The sequence below is a fragment of the Vespa crabro genome, chromosome 7 (genome assembly GCF_910589235.1).
Source record: "Vespa crabro chromosome 7, iyVesCrab1.2, whole genome shotgun sequence".
In the NCBI taxonomy this organism is placed as follows: domain Eukaryota; kingdom Metazoa; phylum Arthropoda; class Insecta; order Hymenoptera; family Vespidae; genus Vespa; species Vespa crabro.
Genome location: NC_060961.1, coordinates 2340278 through 2360000, shown reverse-complemented (window position 1 = coordinate 2360000; position 19723 = coordinate 2340278). Strand labels below are relative to the sequence as shown.

At 35.6% G+C, this 19723-nt stretch overlaps 1 protein-coding gene across 5 annotated transcripts in view; it reads left to right on the top strand.

Annotated features, from left to right (window-relative positions):
* Positions 1-19723, top strand: part of LOC124425719 (irregular chiasm C-roughest protein-like) — a 135993-nt gene that overhangs the window by 74020 nt on the left and 42250 nt on the right. For 3 of the 5 annotated variants that reach the window (XM_046966460.1, XM_046966459.1, XM_046966457.1), the window contains one exon: positions 12830-13278. In XM_046966460.1, coding sequence (XP_046822416.1) covers positions 12830-13278 — 449 coding nt within the window. Of the gene's footprint in view, positions 1-9756; positions 10013-10562; positions 10708-12829; positions 13279-19723 lie in introns of those variants that run through there. The other 2 variants (XM_046966461.1, XM_046966462.1) reach the window with 2 other exon arrangements.

Below are 19723 nucleotides of genomic sequence, written 5' to 3'. Positions count from 1 at the left end.
ATTCTATGCATCGAAGCAATAGCATATCGACGTGAAAAGCAACATTATCTTTTTATCAATCAATTGATATCGTTCCAAAAGAGTCTCGTTATTGTATTATTGTCCATGATATTATTTAACGCCTGAACGGAAAGTCACGTTTTATATTGTGATAATGAAATCGTACGTTTTTTGATAGGTACGATGATAACTTTCATACGTTCGTAAAGAAAATTCGTTTTGGAAAATTTTTATCAACTTTGTTCACAGATAGATAGATTAAACTCGAAAACGATTTCACTTTTAATCCCTTAATACTGTCGATTCTTGCAAAACCATTTTCTAGTTCCATTCGAGTATTTCACAGGATTTAGATCATCGAAAGTTATTCTTTTATCAGCAATACAATCCTATAAGTTTTATATCGTCAAATGAATACTTATAAATTTTATAAACATAGGTCAATACAAAAAATGTCTCAATATTGATAACATTTTTCTGTAAAAAAGAAAGAAAAAAGAAAAAAGAATATGTCTCTCTCTCTCTCTCTCTCTCTCTAATTTATATAGGTCACGGTTTATTTATCATATATAATATATCGATCGAAAATATATTGTTACAACGAAAACTCGTATACAAATATCGAACAATAAATATCGAATAATACAATAATATAGAACGAGATGCATGTATTACACGAAGCCATTATTATTATAGAAACCGGATGTAACATTGTATTGAACGAATTCTACTTTATGGTAAAAGCGACAAAAGCATGACGTGGTGAACGCTCGTATATTCTATGAATTATAATCGATCCCAGGAAAGTGGAAAAAAAATGTTTCTTTCGCACGCTTCCAACTTCCTCGAAATATCGTCTTCACGAGAAAGCTCGGAAACGAGACTCCATTTTCACAAATTAGCAAAGCAATCTTCGTTTCCAATTTCAAACATATTTATTATACCATAGCAACATATCCAAGTGGTAGATAGATAGGTAAGTGGGTAGGTAGGTAAAGTAGATAGAGAATATTTGCCGAAGGCCAAAAAGGGTTCTGGTTTCAAGGAAAAAAAGTACAGAATATTTTCCTAGTAAGCGTATTTTCCATGCGCTCTATTTAAATTGCAGCGTACTCGCGGGCAAAAAGCAATTGAATCCATTCGCGAGTTCCATTTTTCCGTGGTTTCCCATATTGCGAAGGACCGTAGAGAACGGCAACTGCAATTTCCCAGTGCGTAAATGGCAAGTACGTTGGCAACGTCTAGCTCGAGCGTGGTTGAACATATTACCCCCTTACACGTATGACATACGTATCGTAGTATAACAATACGACGCATAACTCGCATTCTCTTCTTGAATGTGTATGTACAAAGGTCTATATACACATGTACAAGTATATACAGGGGAGGGTGAGAGAGAGAGAGAGAGAGAGAGAGAGAAGAGATTTAAAGGGTGCCTCAACCTTGAAAATAACGTTCGTGTAAGTTATTTTTTTCAATAGAAATACTTATTTGTTACAAAATTGTTCGACATATTTCAAAAACGATTAAACTTTAAAATCCTTTTATTTTTTTTTTTCTCTCAATTTTAAATTTAATTTGGCACACTATCAATTTATATTAAATTAATAATAAGATAGAACAAAAATAGGAACTTTAAAAATTATCAGAAAATCTTAATAACGATGTTACATTAATTCTATAAATACATAAATTTGTCGATTAATCATCGTTTATATTCATACTATGAACTATATTATTATGTATGTGAACATCGTTTTCTCGATATACGCTCGAACGCGCGTCCCTACGCTTTGGTACGATCGACCCTCACGAAGAACGTTTTAACCATCTAGGTCATGTAGGTACGCGCGCGCGTGCACGCATTTCTCTTCGTTTCATGATCATTTCATCGCGAGGCAAATATTGAATTTGCGTGGTCGTCTAGTTTCTGCATTGCGGATGAATTCTCTCTCACCCGGCCGAGTTGATGCGTTCAACCGTAGAATTATGGCTAGAGAAGAAAAATGAAGTGATAAATAAGATCTTTTAGTGAGGATCTTAAAATGTGAAATAATATTTTCAAAGTAGGATCTTCGTTTTAATTTCAATTTGAACGTATCTTTAAATAAGAAAATTCATTATTGAAAATAACAATGTAATTAACATACATCCGTGAAAATAATTTATTTCATATTTATCATGTTTTGCGTGAACGTCGAGTATATCATAAATAAAAGTGAAACCATCGGATATAATCGATAAGAAAAACGCGAGAAGAAAAACGAGGTAATAAGTAAACTTCAACACCTTCGAAACGTCCAAAATGACGGACGTAAGGGTTCTTTAAAAGTATATTTTCAAGGGTTCTAGTATAAAATATATGGCATGCAAGTATCACTAGAGAAATAAAGTGAAAGAGAGAAAAAGAGAGAGAAAGAGAGTGAGAGAGAGAGAGAGAGAGAGAGAGATAGGAGAAAAATTTATTTTCTTTTTTAAGCCAAGTTCATACCACGTGTTGCACAACCGATTAACAAGCTCAAAGGTAAGTTTATAGCTACACGCACCATCGAAACGATCGATCGATCGAAACGTTTGAGATTCTTATAATAACGAGTAGGAAAGAGCAAGTGGTATAAGCTCTCGTAGGACGTTGAGAAAAACTAAATTAACTTTCAACGACATTGACGTGACTTCGAAACGATCGACGTAGCCGTCGAGTCGTCGTCGGAGTCGACGTCGTCGCCGTTAAATTTTCTCGTGGGACGTATGTTTTATATATATATATATATATATATATATACATATACGCACGATACATTACGATAATATACATGTGGCTGTGTTATATATATATATATATGCGTGTATATGTGTGAGTATGCGATACAAGTTTTCCCATCAGAAAGCAGGTAACGTACTGTCGTGTGACGACGACGACGACGACGACGACGACGACGACGACGTAACTTTGATATTATGTAGACTCGTCGTACGAATCTACCGTCGAAGCCACGCGAACGTACATACATATATATATATATATATATATATATATATATATATATATATATATATTCCCAGATGCATAGCTATATCCTATCCAACGTTTCAACGACACGTCGTCCTTCTCGAAACGTTGGTAACTTTGAGGACAAGTCATGAGAATATTTTCTCGAGGTGTTACCCTTGCATCAGGCGGCCAATCTTCGATTCGTCCGAGAGTCGAGTCAAGATCGAGCTTGTTAGAGCGAACGACGACGACGACGACGACGTCTTCGTATAAATTGGAATTTTTCGACCGTAAAATCTTCGACAAAGTTCTATATATTTTATTCCCTGGAGATGTTTGCCTGAACCTTTATTGGTTCAACCATTGTATTCGAAGAGAAAAAGACGATAGTTATCTTGAGAAAGCTCGCTTATTAAATGTTGTCTTGGATAGTGAAAATAGATACTCGTAAATCGTCCAGTTTATTTCGATTTAATTATCACCCATCTGGTAAGGTATGGTATACTATATCGTACTTACTTATCATTACAGAGAAATACAATGTATATTCCTTTGAATAATTCATATAGGATCATCACGTGGATAAGAGAATAAAATACAGCCGTGTTCGATTTGTACGACCGGAAACCTTTGCCGGATGGAAAGTAGGTGTGCTTTTGAAATCATTAAGAAACGATAACAGGATAAAATATGACGTAGTGTAACACGGAACTGTATTTTTCACTGAAAACATTTTTGCTTGTATATAGGTATATAGAAATGGATATAAAAGATCAGTTTTCAGAATGGTTCACGTATATCGTAAAACATTATGAAACACCATTTCAAACGTTATATTGCAAACGTTTGAAAAAAATTTTATGACCTCGTCGAATTCATACAAATTAGAAAACGGATACGGTCGATTAAATCATCGAATTGAAATCAATATCTTTGATTTCCAATCAAATGATAAATATTTGGACGATAGAAATCGAAATGTGAAGTGTATTGATTTGATTGTCTGGGTTATATATCATAAACTCTTTTTTTATCGTAAAAAAAAATAAAAAAAAGAAGAAAAAAAAAAAGAATAATAATCGTGGACAGTCAGATAAACAATTTTTTTTTTTTTTGTTACCCTCCCTCTATAGGATATATTTTACAATCATACGAAACGCCTAAAATAAACGTGTTGGAATGAACGATTAACGTTAACGCCCACCGTTTGCGAGATTACTTTCATAAGCATACATACGCACATATGTATGTATTACATATATCGTTTCACGGCTGAGTCATAGCGACATCATTTTTGATTGGCTTCGAAAGGATACCGGAAGCAGAACTTAATCTCATCGAATGAGAAGAGATAGAGAGAGAGAGAGAGAGAGAGAGAGAGAGAGAGACAAAGAGAGACAAAGAGAGAGTATAGGAATATGAGAGGGAGTGAGTAAGTGAGAAAGAGAAAGAGGAAAGTAACAAGGGATTGAGATTACACTTGAGGGAGTGCTCCAGTGGTTCAGGATTTAAGCATTATTTCTCGTTCGAATCGGTCGACATTAACGAAGCCATTAGTACTTCCTTAACTCCGCGACGGCTGTGCCAATGGAACTGAAATCGCAGCTACGAAATGGAAGCTGCATCGAGTAATGGAGCGGCCATCTGTCGCGTAAAAAGAAAAAAAAAGAAAAAAAAAAAAAAAAGAAAAAAGAAAAAGAATGAAGTTTCTCCCTATATACGTTTTATTCCATCTCTCTTCCTCTCTCTTCTTCCTATCTTCTCCTTCTCCCTCTCTCTCTTGCTCACTCACTTATTCACCCTCACAGAGGGTATATCATTTTTATCGTAAATCATATTTCCAAACTCGTTAGAGAAACCGCGAAAGTTCTCTTGCAACTTCGCCAATTATTATTTTCACACCTTTGGCGTATATAATATAATCCTGAAACAAAAAAAAAGACAGAGAGAGAGAGAGAGAGAGAGAGAGAGAGAGAGAAAGAGAGCTCAGTTTAAAAACTTTCAGAAATTTAGTCTTCGTAGAATTCTATAGAAGAAATCGACAAAGGCTTTTGTATCGATATACATTATTGTTGACATCAAATATTACGGCATTTATACCACGAAAACGTATATCTCTTGGGACCTGTTTGATAGTTATCGGTATTCAAGAATGAACTACTATGGAATAGTACTATAGTATGGACGTCTTACGTCGGCACGCCTAACCGTTGCCATACTGCGCTTGCTGCATTGTATGCTTACACGACAATCAACATGGCTCGTGTGAAACGTCGCGCATACCAAGCCTACTTGCCTCCCGCGCCAATACTATATATATATATACACACACACACATATATATATATATATATATATTCGTACATATATAGGTACATATCTATACATAGGTACGTACATACGTATGTACATACTTACACATTCATACTCCAGTGTGCACGGCGTACAATGTAGCGTTGTCGGGAAACATCGACACGGTACACATGGCTGCATACACTCTATACGAAAACGCATAGGCATTCGAGCTATAGTACTGAGATTGGGTAGGTCACTTCGCAATCTCCACTTGCAAAGAGTACCGAAACGAGAATGAAAATACTTCGTCCGTATTACAAAGAGAACAAACGATACGAATTTTATTCATTTTATATAGATTTAAGTGATCGTGTAAAATGAATTACTAACGATTTTCTAATCATTATTTTAACATTTTCATATATTAAATAAATAAAATGTGAATGAATTAAATCGTACACCGTTTGAACGTCGTTAATTAACATTTTACACGTCTAATAATATTTTTTGTATATCAGTCAATTTTTACTAGCAGATAAATTTTTTTCATGAAATTTGTTGATGATGTAAATCGCGGTTATATATCATGATCCTCAAAATTTTATCACTTAATGTGATACTGCCAAATGATAAGAGAAAAAAATCGAACGAAATATGTGCTTCGTAAGAAGGAAAGTACTAGCGAAGCTTTTAGAGAACTATCCGGTGCAGCTTTTAGTGCGTTTCATTCGGACGAGTACCACCACCAAGGGGAGCCGCTTAAGAACAATCAAGGTGTGTTCTCTTACGATTCGAAGTGCGACAGGCGCGTCATTTCAAACGACGGTAGTAGCGAAAGCACTTGCTGAATACTTTGTCCGTCGAGCCCATTATGAAAATGATGCGCGCCCTTTGTCAATCGTTCCTTCCGAAAGGTATACTTTTCTTCTTTTAAACGTTCATCCTAGCCAAATTTGTCGAGCGACTTGTTTGATCGTCGTTTATCATACTAATTGATTCATCGAGGTAAAACGTTCCTTTCCTTTTTAATGGAATAAATATTAAAATCAATTTAATTAAAAGAATTCTCTGATATATTTATATAAAATCAATTTATTACATTCTATGAATGATAGTTATTTAATTAGAAAAGAAATAATTTTTCTATTTAAATTAGAGATTAAAATAACGTATTTGCAATTTTTCCCTTATCTTTTCAGATATATATATATATATATATATATATATATATATATCTAAAAAGATATATACAATATATCCTTCGAAATGTCCTTCTTTCTCTCTATCCTTTTTATCTCCCTTTTACTTAAAGAAGTATCGAAGATCGAGATAACCAAAGAATATATATATATATATACATCGTAATCTCCGTGTCACAGTGTCTATATGTGTATGTATGTATGTATGTACGCGTGTGTGTACGTAGATACGATTGAACAAGTATTGGTAGCTATATTTAGATAGCCGTCGAAGCGAGAGGAAGGTAGATATATCGGTTCCTGCATAAGTTACACATTCGCAAACGTATAGGTGCTTCTACGCGGAGACGCGTGCAACTTCGATTCGTGCTTGTGCAAGCTCGCGTATTCGAGTATATATGTGTATTTCCTATGAGGGTTGGTATCCCATACGAAAACAAGTTACATTGACCCAAGGGACCCCTATCTTTGATACTGGGTCATCCCATAACAAATTGATCGGTGGCATTGGATCGTAGAGCTTTGGAACTAGTCTTCCGTGCTTCGTCGCGGGACAAAGTCCTTTGTGAAGCTTTCGCTTAGTTTCAGCCAACCCTCGTACACTTTACATTTGGCTTCTATGTTTCACGAAAAAAGTACGGCCTTGTCGTCTCTATCTGCCATTATTTCTTTCTTTCTTTCTCTCTCTCTCTCTCTCTCTCTCTCTCTCTCTCTCTCTCTCTCTCTCTCGTTCTCTGTCTTTCCATCTAGTCTATCCTTCTCTTTGTCTCTCTTTTTCAGTAGACAAGATCTTCAGTTGCTTTTAGAGTGGTCTCAATGCGAAAAGCATCCCTTTCGTCTCATATAAAATCATCGCATAATTAAAATTTCATTTTTATCGTTTAACCACAGAGATATATTAATAAATGTCTTCGATCGATTAATTTCTATCGATGAAAGTTCACGGAAAGGAACTTTTTATTATTTCATCGGAAAGTAACGTTTGCCGTCAAATATTCTAAGGAAAATCGAATTAATTCGATACAAATAAGTTGCAAATAGGTAAAAATAATGTACCGTGTTATATCTATTTGCTCTTTATCTTTTCCCCTTGTCTATCTTTTTCACTTTCTATCTCTTTCTCTCTCAATCCTACTGAAGTACCGATCAACGATCTCATTTAAATTTAAACATTACCATGAGTTCTAGCCGATAATTGTCGCGACATTCGGGATTAATTGTTGGAACAGCATGGCAATTAATTATCGCACGCTTCTGCCCGCGTCGCGCTATTTTATCGGTGAGCGAGAGCACATGATCTATGCATGTGAAAGAGTAAGTGTGAAACAGAGAGAGAGAGAGAGAGAGAGAAAGAGAATAAAAGAGAGAGAACACTCGACGCACGCGTAGACGTCATTGGAAAGAGGAGGCTCTCGTTCGTGCGTTTACTCGCACCCGCCATTACGTCATTGTACCCTACGAAATTCCAACGCTCTCTCTCACTCTCTCTCTCTCTCTCTCTCTCTCTCTCTTTCTCTCTCTATCACGATTGATAAAAAACAAGAGAACCTGATTGGATCCATTGACGTCGCACGCGTGACATTTTCATGCAAGCCATTCTCCATTCTTTCCCACTCTTCCTTCCTTCTCTCGTAAACAATGCGATAAAACCATCAGTTAGCCTCACAAAAACCAAATTAAATATCACGCTTGACCTCTCCTCCTCCCTCTCTTTCCCTCTTTCTCTCTCTCTCTCTCTCTCTCTCTCTCTCTTTTCCTCTCTCTCCTGTTTATCTATGTATCTATCTATCTATCTATCTCCCTTTATCTCTCTATATTTCTCTTTCATTTTACTCATTCTGTACAATGAAAAACATCTCATTTCTAATTTTGTTGCTTTTTCGTTCTCAATTTCAATCTACCAAATTATCTTCTTCGCCAACAGTATGTATAAAATATTTGGTCGATAATATATGAATTTTCTTGTTTGAAATTTCGAACGGAAGTCGGATATTTTTAAGTTCTTTGAATAAATTTTTTTGTGTCTACGTCATTCGAATAAGACTCCAAAAATAAGCCAGTGATGATCGAAAAATTGTTGTTCTAACGGTAGATTCGAAAAGGAAAAAAAGATGGGGGGGGGAGAAAAAAAAAGATCTTTTCTCTATACTATGAAACTTTGCTCTTATAGGAAAACTCGAAATGGCTTGCATCCAAGTTGGAATATAAAGCGGAAGCGAAACCGCCATAAATCCGATACATACCGCGCGCTATACGCTACGGAAATTCGTTATCGGATACAATGGCAATTTTTTCTCTCTCTCTCTCTCTCTCTCTCTCTCTATATATATATATATATATATATATATATATATATCTTCCTCTTTCTCTACCTTTACTCCTTTTATTTTTCCTGTTGTTTCTTTTTTTTTTTTAACCCCCGAACGACGACACCGAGGGATACACAGCGGCTTCTTCGTTCCAGGAAGCGCTACGAGCGCGACATTGTAACACGAACCTTCGTCGTCGATCTGGCCGGTTGTCGATGAATTACGAGATCGTAGATCGAGGGAAGTCGTTAAAAAAGTATCGCTACGTTCTTCTAATTTTTTTTTCTCCTTTTTGTTTGTCCTTTTTTCTTTTTTTTTTTTTTTGTTCTTTTCTTTTTTGACATCTGCGTAAGTTTTAAAAGGAAAGAAGGATTCACTCGTTAGAGTAGTGTTGGAGATTATGTTCCTTTAAAAAGAAAGGACGAACGTTTTACTTCGAAATCCGATCCAATGGGGACGTTACGAAACACCAAGAGAGGTTGCTGCTGTATCGTGCCTATACTTTCTGTCATGGGATATATATCCCATGGGACGATCCATAAACTTCGGATCTGCTTCCAGTCATCCATTTTCGTATGGAATACATTCGTATGAAATGCATACGTATGTAGATGTATACGCTTAGAAATATTCATATTACGAATATTTATGCATACATATATATATATATATATATATGTATGGATACATTTCATACTCATTTATACATTTACACATATGTGAATACATTTATATTCATAGACGCACTGTGAGTATAAAAGTTCCTACATACTCACACACACTCATATACAGATATACACATATATATATATATATATATACCTAAACATAACATGTGTGTAAACATCGAAAAGTTTTGATACTAACTAAAGGTTACTTAAGGACTTGCGTACTTGCTCATTTACCGAGGTTTTCATCTTCACTTATCATTTCTCTTATACACATCGAAACATAATCTTCTCTGGCTGCAAAATGGCTGGGTCATTCGTGCAAGTAGCTCGGCCGAACAACACAGTTAATATCTGGAGCGCGTTGGACGCGAACGCTTCGCTTTCGTGATATATCGTGGCCATATAAGCTACGGCTTTAACAACGATACGCTTGCAAAACGGTAGACTGATTTCCATGTTTATGGAAGGTCAGTTAGAGGTTAACCCACGACACGACCGCCGAAGACCTATGTTAAACGTCTACCTTCAAAGACCATTTTTTCTCATGTAAGTCTACAAAAATTCTTTACTCTCTTTACTTGCATTAATACAACCTATAGAGTGTTAGTAAAATATTCAACGTTATAAAGAACATTGAAAGCAACAAAAAAAAAAAGAAATAAGAAAAGAGAATAAAAAGAAGAAGAAGAAGTAAAAGAAGAAAGCTATTTATTTTTATCGATTACCAACATTTAACCTCAAACATTTTAGGAACATTCTATATATATACATATTCTATATATATATATATATATATATATATATATATATATATAAACCTGTATATATATATATATATATATATACATACATATACAGATACAAGTGGTATTACCATGGCACAAGCGCAATTATTATTACACTCGTTATTTCTTCATTCCATTCAGACCGTTCTACCAGCAGTCACTCGTCGAGGTTATTATCCTATTGAGCTTGTAAGAAACAGTCGGGAACGATGTCGTACGAGTATCTTACGACATCCTCCATTTCTCTCTCTCTCTCTCTCTCTCTCTCTCTCTCTCTCTCTCTCATTTTACTTGGGATCCAGCAACGAGACGGGACAAGCAAGAAGAAGGTCGGTTTACCGCTTTACCGTTGCAGCTTCCCTTCCAAGAAACGAGCTTCCGTCTAAGCTCATCGAACGAAACTCCTTGTCGAGTGAACGTGAGATCAAAGATGGTTAAAGAAAAAAAAAGGAGCATGTAAGTTCTTTGCTCTTTTGATTACTCCCACGTTTAAGATGGCTACTGTACGAAATAACAATGAAGGATCTTTGTGTTTTATCAAGCGTCTATATATGTACGATAGAAATGAAAAGCTTTTGTGTTGTATAATCGTCGATTCGATCGATCATCTCATTTCTATTAAGAAAGATGTCGGTCTAAGAAAAAGGAAAAGAGATAGATAAAGTGGTAGAGAGAGAGAGAGAGAGGGAGAGAGAGAGAGAGAGAAGAAAGAGAGAAAAAAATCTTTCCCTTGACTATTCTCCAGTTATTAGATCGAGAACAGATATGAAGACAGATGAGGACTGATTTGAATATAAATGGGGGGAACGGAGGTTAATTGAGTGCCCAATGAAGAAATCAAGAAATTATTTCGTGACCAACAACGTCCTTTCTTTATCCCTTTCTACCTATCTTTTTCTACTTCTTGTTATCTCAGTCTCTCTCTTTCTCTCTCTCTCTCTCTCTCTCTCTCTCTCTCTCTCTCTCTCTCGTTCTTTCTTTTTCTTCTTTTCCATTACGGAGAAAAACGTTTCCATCCGGAAAATGTCGAGATCGGACGATAATAAGGGGAACGACTTTCGGAAAAAGGATCACTTTGGAAAGACTGTAATTATCTGGCGTAATTAGACGACAAATTCTTTGTTTTTTCTTCTTTATGGTGTCACCTTTCCCATTCACGTTTTTTTTTTTTTTTTTCACTTCTTATCATTATCTTTTCAATGTTCTTATTCCTATTTCACGGTGTGCTACCTTACAAGAAAGATTGAAATATAAAACTAGAAAAGTCGATTTCGAAATTGTACTCTTGAGATAACACGCTTGGAAATTTCTCCATTTCGTTTTCCTGTTTAGTATGAACATAGGAGAAGAAATAGGAGTGCCCTTTGAAATGCTACGAAGAGAGATAGGAAAGAAATGGAAGCGTCACGGGTGCGACTATGATCGATTGGATGTTGAATGAAAAACAACGACAAGAAAAAAAAGAGAGAAAAAAAAAGAGAGGAGAAAAAAAAAAAAAAAGAAAAAAGAGAGAAAGAAGGGGGAAGAAAAAAACAATCAAGGAGGAATCGATATAAAACTGTTAGTTGAATCGATTATTAGCATCGCAACTTTGTCCTTATGGCTTATTTGATGTAATAATCGACGAATGAATAACGAAAGAGTTGCTCTTTGTGTAGACACTCTCATGGATATGCATATGTATTTGTATTCATGAACATATATATACACGTCTCGCCTCATATAAAGCAGTAACACCGAACGTAGTAATAAATTGCAAAACGGCAATACTTTTATCGTCCATTTTACGAGAGGTTCGCTCTTTTGGCCGTAACTTCGTTTTCGAATCCGACGGGACTATAAAGATAAATTAAGTATGGTTCGAAGGTAAATGGACGCAGGAAAGCGTCCAACGTTCTCGGCGAGGTCATTAAAAAAATTTAACTTGAAAAAAATGTACGTAAACGAATTTGAAAAAAAAAAAAAAGAAAAGAAAAAAAAAAGAAGAAAGGTAAATAAATTTGTATATTAAAGGAGGGTACATTTATGTAATAAGAAAAAAGGGGGAAAGAAAAAGAAAAAGAGAAGGATAAAAAAAAAAAAAAAAGAGAAGAAACCTGGAAAAAATGGAGCAATTTTGTAAGTTTAACAAAAGGAAACTTTAATAATCTTTTATGCTGTTTGTTCCTTTTTATAAAGAAATACTTTTGCACACAATTCATAAGCAATGAAAAACAGCCAGGCGTTCTTATTTAAATGTCTCGCTACCTGTTATAATGTAGTTGCATTTCATTCGTTTCTCTTGAATAGAGCCGAGAACTTGCCGAGAAACGTTTGACTTCTTCGCGATGATGAATTTTTAAAAAGTATTCCGTCTCAACAGGTTTGCTCGCCATTCCCATCGACATCTCTCTCCCTCTCTCTCTCTCTCTCTCTCTCTCTCGTTTTCTTTCTAACACCCACATACACACACACACACACATACACACACATACACATGTATATATACTTTCTTTGACTCTGCAAACGAGTCGAAGGACCGCTCGTTTTTCTTTTCGTATCGCTAACGCCTCATCGTTATTTTCCTTTTTGCTTTCAGCTCCAGGTCGAGGACAGGATCAAGAACGAGGTCGATCGTAATCTGCCTTACACTGTTACTAACAATGGAAGCGAGGAGCATAGAGGGTACGAACATGACAAACGCGTCCTCCTCCTCCTCCTCATCTTCCTCCTCTTCGTCTTCGTCATCGTCCTCCTCTTCGTCCTCGTCGTCGTCGTCGTCATCATCCTCATCCTTGTCATCGTCGTCCTCCTCCTCGTCGGCTGTGTCGACGTTAAAGCCGATTACAACGACGGAAGTAGTTTATCAACGATTCGCCATCGAGCCAATGGATCAAACCGCGGTGGTCGGTAGTAGAGTAACGCTTCCTTGCCGAGTTCTTGATCAAAAGGGACCGATTCAATGGACGAAGGACGATTTTGGACTTGGTGCTGTTAGGAATCTCACTGGATACGAACGTTACGCTATGATCGGTAGCGACGAAGAGGGTGAGTCTTTTGAGAATTCTATTTATCTTTACGAAAATTCTCTTTCTCTCTCTCTCTCTCTCTCTCTTTATCGCTCTATTTCTCTTTCTCTCTCTCTATTCTATTTCTATTTGCTGATCCATTCTCTTGGCTCGCTTTCATTGACAGTCAGAAAAGCGAGAATAAAGAAAAATAAACTAGACGAGATCGCGAGGGACATCGTTAACATACTTTTATCGATTCTCCAGTCTGAATAATAGTTCGTTCTATATAGTAAGGGTAGAAGCTTTCGTAGTTACGTTCCCATTCTCTTTCTCGTATATCTCGCTCGAATGAAATTAATTACAAGTCCGCGGTAGCAGCGTTTCGTTTGCTCGTCAAAGAACGAACGATCTCGCGTTGGAAAAAGTAAACTTTTGTCACCCCTCTTTCTCTCTTTGTTTTTGTTTCTATCTTCCTCTTTCTCTCTCTCTCTCTCTCTCTCTCTCTATATATATATATATATATATATATATATATATATATATATATATCTATCTATCTACCTATCTGTCTGTCTATCTATCTATCTATTTCTCTCTTTCTCTCTTTCCATATCTGATTGTATGAGTCGTCTATATATTTACCGATCGACGAACTCATTCCCTCCTTCTTTTAACCAACGAGAATACGATTTTATTAAAACTGTTCCCACTGCTTTTCGACGAACAACCGACCACTTGTCTTCACGGCGAAATTCAATTTCCTGCGGCGTGCCGTGGTCTCATTTCTCTTTCTCTCTCTCTCTCTCTCTCTCTCTTTTTCTTCCCACTTGCTCTCATTCTGTTCTTTCTTTTTTTCTTTCTTCACCGAAAGAATCCAATCGAAGTCATCGTGCGTGTCCTCGTCGCGGCGGAGCCGCAACAAAATATTTTATGTCGTTTACCATCGTTGTGCTCGTTTCGTAAGCCAATCGAATCTAGCACGATTCGTTGATACGATACTATACTTCCTTCTCTTTTTCTCCTTTTTTTATTTCTTCTTTTTTTTTTTCGTTCGTCTCCTTCTTCTTCTTGTATTTTTTTTTTCTTTTTTCTTTTCCCTTTAAGACTAGATTGCCGAGCCAATTTCGTTTAAATCGTTACATACTCTCGAAGGAACGTTTCGAATCGAAAAGTTATACGACAATGTTATATGCACATGTATCGATAATAAAGGAAGAGATGATCATGATGATATTTGATAATCCTACGTCGAATTATTGTATTCGTTTCTCATGATGAAATAAGAAAAGTATTATTAGATCCTTGAAGATCAACCATTTTCCATAATTTAGCAGTCTTAGAAATCGTTTCCTTTTACCTACCCTGATATTCGTACAACGTCAAAATCTCAATTAATCTTATAAACTTTCCGTTGGAAGCGTACTTGCTATCGTTACTTAGCAAAGGACGCGAATTTTCGCTCGAACGACTCTTTGAATCGATTAAGAAGTCTTCAAGTTTTCAAATTCAACTTCTCTACGACGTTGTAAAAGCGAAACGATAAGTAAGCGTGTGTCGTTATCTTCGTCCAAGCATCTCGAATTGTTCGCGTGACACGTAGATAATTAACGAACACGTAATATCCATATTATATGATATATAGGTTAACGTCATTCGAATTCAGAGACAGCAACTGAGATAACTACGTAGCTAGATACTCCAGAGATTTCTACCGAGTCTAGGATTAAAAAGGATTATATGTCGAAATCGTTGAATTATGCGATCGGCCATTTTGAAATCAGAGAAACACGAAAATTTATATATGTAGATTTGCATGTATATAGTTATACAAGTATAACATCATTAATTATCTTTATATCGAATATTTTAAATTCTTGAATTCTTTTTAAACCAGGCACCATTTAGTTTCGAATTCCGTTGATACGTCATATTAAACAAATGTTAATTATTTCGAGTGAAAAGAATGATCGTCGAATAAATTTTGTCTAAATTCTCTTTGACATAGATACGCTCACGCTTATTATATATGTTTGCATATGTAAAAAGGTTTTATCAAACCCTGACGTATAATTTCTTGAAATGATATACGACTCAGTTGACCCATAGAATTTCTTAGAAAATAAAAATTAGCCGTCATAGAGAGAAGGATATAAATCTGAATAAATAAAGATAAATTCGATACTATTGGATTTTTTTCTGTGAAAATATTTATACATTAAGTTTTTCTTTCTTTCTTTCTTTCTTTCTTTCTTTGCTTCTCTTTTTTCTTTCTTTTTTTTTCTTTCTTTTTTTTCTTTTTTTTTTTCTTTTTTTTTTTTTTACAAAAGTTAAATTTACTTAATTAAATTTTCTTCTTCTTAATTGATAGATCGATATAACTTTAGAGATAAGTAGTTGATTTAATAAACGAAAATTAAAAATTGAAATAGATATTTTCGATATATTCCGAACGTTTAAATGAATAAATGTATTGCGCGAATTCGAGATATGATATAATTCGCGTATGATCGAGCCGCGTGATAGAACGTTTAATGCTTCCGACTTACATTAATGCGTAACACAAGCTTCAAAATTTCGTGGCTTCCTTTGATATGCACTAACACGTGCATGTACGGTTTACGTAGTCCTCGATCGAAGTGATTGCTTGAATTGTAACTTAATTGCTTTCCAATTACGCGTAATTAACTGCGCTTTCCGCAGATAATTCTATATTTGACTCTGGCTTAAATGATATGTTATTTGGCAATGCGATCGGAACGACACGATAAAATTTCATTTCGGCATATAGGAAGGACGATTTTACATGCAGAATTATGACTTTAAATAGCATCAATCACGAGCAATTTGAAATTTAATCCAATTTGGTACGACTCCGTACCGAGCAATTGTACGATTTTTTCGTACCACGTTTTCATTAATTCGTCATTGAAAGAGTCGAGATGGTGGACAGAGTCAATTGGACTAATAAAAAATAAAAATAAAAATTCTCGTGGTTCACGAATTTAAGATCTTTGACTAATGATAAGGTTTAACATCGTAAAGGTACATTAAAGTTTGCGTTCTATCGATAGGGAAGCTTTTGAAAGAGAGTAAACCCGTTTCACCACGTTAGAAACCACAACTAAGAGATCGTAAGTGTTAACCAACCTTTGAACATTTACTATATCAAAATTTTCAAACTTTCCAAATTCTACGATTACGATTAATCAAAGAAAAAAGTGGTAACAATTTTTAAAGAAAATATCATCAAAGGAAAAAAGAAAAAACGTGAAACGTTCGATTCGTTCTATTTCCCAATAAAAGCTATGTAAAGAAGAAAAAGAATAGAGAGATAGAGATATAGAGAGAGAGAGAGAGAGAGAGAGAGAGAGAGAGAGAAAGTGAGAGAGAGAAAAGAAAAGAGAGATAGAGAGACATGCAGAGGTGGTAGCAGTAACGCTTTGCACAGTACTGCTCGTTGTAGAATATGTGCTACAGGCGATATCGGAGTTTTCGTCGATCGCACATGACTCGTCGTTTCTATTTGTTTTTCAGCTATTCCAGGCCGTGAGGATTAGCCTCGTGAGGCGATAGACCGATTCGATAGTATCCTATATCGATATTTTCTCTCTCTCTCTCTCTCTCTCTCTCTCTCTCTCTCTCTCTCTCTCTGGCACGTTTGCATCGTACAAATCGTATGGTGCAATCACACAGACTTATACAATATCAGACTGCTTTCGGAAACGATAAGGCTCAAATTTTTCGACGGCATTTTCAATTTGGTGAATAGTTATTTGTTTACTTACTAATAAATAAGATTTAGTTGAAATCTGTTTACGATATATATATATCGATTTCATAATTATTATTATTGCTTGATCCACGTAGTCAATATATACATATATATGTATTTATATATGTACGTATGTATATATACATATATAAAAACATTGGCGGACGAAATAATATGGCCGATATATCAGTGAATTTGAATAACCTTCGAAACAACGTACGCAATGTTTAATCAATAGCATTAAATATCGGAGCTGGAAAGCTATCGATAATTTAACTGATAATTCGCGGCACAGTTCTCGATGTCCCCAGAACCAATGTTCCACATTATACTTCGTAGCTTTGAAATATTATTCCTATAGTTTTCCAACATCGTGCAAATGAGTTTCCAGAGCTCGGCAAAGTTCACAACGTTTTGTGCAACTTCGTAGGTGAATTCCAAATAGCATCGATACGAGAGAGAGAGAGAGAGAGAGAGAGAGAGGGAGAAGGGAGGGAGATAGAAACGTATGTACATATGTATGCATACGATTGAAGCAAATATTTGAGAACAAGTTACCACGTCGAGAGAACACTCGAAAAATGTCTACACGGTACGGTCAATCAGGAAAACGGTATCTATGAACGTCGAAATGAGTCAATAAAATATCTCGGGGATCTTTGATAATTACTCTTTAATTATACTTTAAAAATTTATCATGAACATTCAATCCAATCGATAAACGCAGTGTGAATTAACCGTGTATCAGAGTACATAAAAGCGTTAGAGAAATTTAGCAGAAAAAGCGTTTCACGCCGCAAGCTTGGTTGGCCATTTTACTTGCTTGCCGGAACGTCAACGAACATTTAATTTTCCACGATAGAAATTATATTCGACAACGTAATAGAGCGGTTACTCTCTCGTTCCATTCTCTTCTCATAGTTTAGAAATTGAAGAGGGAGAGAGAGAGAGAGAGAGAGAGAGAGAGCGAGAGAGATAAGAGGAAAGATGAAAAGAGTATAAATCGATGACTCTCGAGATCGTAAATCGTAAGATACTCGACGGACAATGCCGAGGAAATCGTATAAATTCGCATAAAAACACGGCACTCTTCCTTGCTTGAACGCTTTTTCGAATCTTTCGACTCATCATTTTTTCGCAACAATAGCGTTGTAAGCTTACAATACGGTTGAGATTAAATTTTTCTCTTGGTCTTGAGTTATATCGTCCATTTCTACGGGTAGGTTCTCCGAACGACTAGGTAAAAGGGCATCATCTCTAAAACGGTCAACCTAGCGACAAAGTTAAAGAAGAAAGGTATAAAGAATAGAAGATTAAAGAAAAATATATAGAAAAGAAGAATAGAACGAGCTATTGTTATTATTATTTCTAGATATATCGTTTATATATATATATATATATATATATATATATATAGAAAGTTGGAGAGAAATCTTATTACACATTATAATAATAAGCGCATTGATATAAAATAAATAAAATAGTAAGAAAGAAAAGGTTCTTCTTTTATCACGGTTATTGCAATCAGACTTCTTTTAGATTAGAGAAAGGACAAAGAAGAAGAAGAAGAAGAAGAAGAAGAAGTCCAGTAAAATAGAAGGAATCGCGGAATATAACTTCTTATTCTTCTGTTCTTCCTTTTTTTTTTTTCCTTTCTTTTTTTCTTTTTTGTTCTTCTTATCGCATCCAGCTTATAATACGTATAATAAAGAATGGGAAAAATACGAAGAGCAAATGAAAGAAATTGTTGAGAATGAAATTGTTCAATGTTAATAAATACAATATATAATATTAATACTATTATTATTATTACTAATATACTATGCGTGTCTTCGATGGATCTTAATCGACGCTTTCACACGTATATGCTTTGCTTGGTAGTCTTCAAAAGGATGACGATACCGTTGCCTTGGAAGGCTTGCCCGAACTTTAAATTAGTTCCGAAACATTTGGCGCACGCTTCGGTGGTTAATGGTTCTGCCATAGATCAATAGGACTACGGAGTGTGTGCAAGGAACGACCGAGTAAACGAGAGGGAGAAAGAGAGAGAGAGAGAGAGAGAGAGAGAGAGAGAGAGAGAGAGAGAGAGCGAATAGAGGATGTGCGGAGAGCAACTCACGAATCTTCCGTACCGCCAGCGAGCCGCAAGCGGGCCAATATTTCAGTATGCACGGATACTGCAGTAGCACTCACATCTATACATACGTACATACTCTCGCTTTTCGACCTCGGCCAAGATAGATCTTCTGCGATTCTCCTCGCTTCGCCGTTTCCCGTGGACATAGATCTCACGTCTCTCTACCACCGAATACTACAATAGTAATTGCAACAATCGTTTTATCAAGACTCGTTGAATATATTTATTATATTACTTTTTTTTTTCCCCTTTCTTTTTGTATTATTCTTTAATCATAAGAAAAGTTTATAAATTTCTCTCTCTCTCTCTCTCTCTTTTTCTCACGCCTGTTTAATTAATTTGATAATGATAACAGATGCATTGTTTCGAAACTATCTCGAGAACGAGTAGCTTTTTAATTCCATGAGAGATCACCTTTCAACGATCTGTCCTAGAAAATGCATTTCGACAATAGATCGGACTGTGACTCTTCATCAAGCTCTCTGCTTCATTGTTTTTTTCCCTCTCTTTTTCTTCCATTTTATTTCTTTTTTCTTTTACTTCTTTTCTCTCTTTTCTCTCTCACTCTCTCTC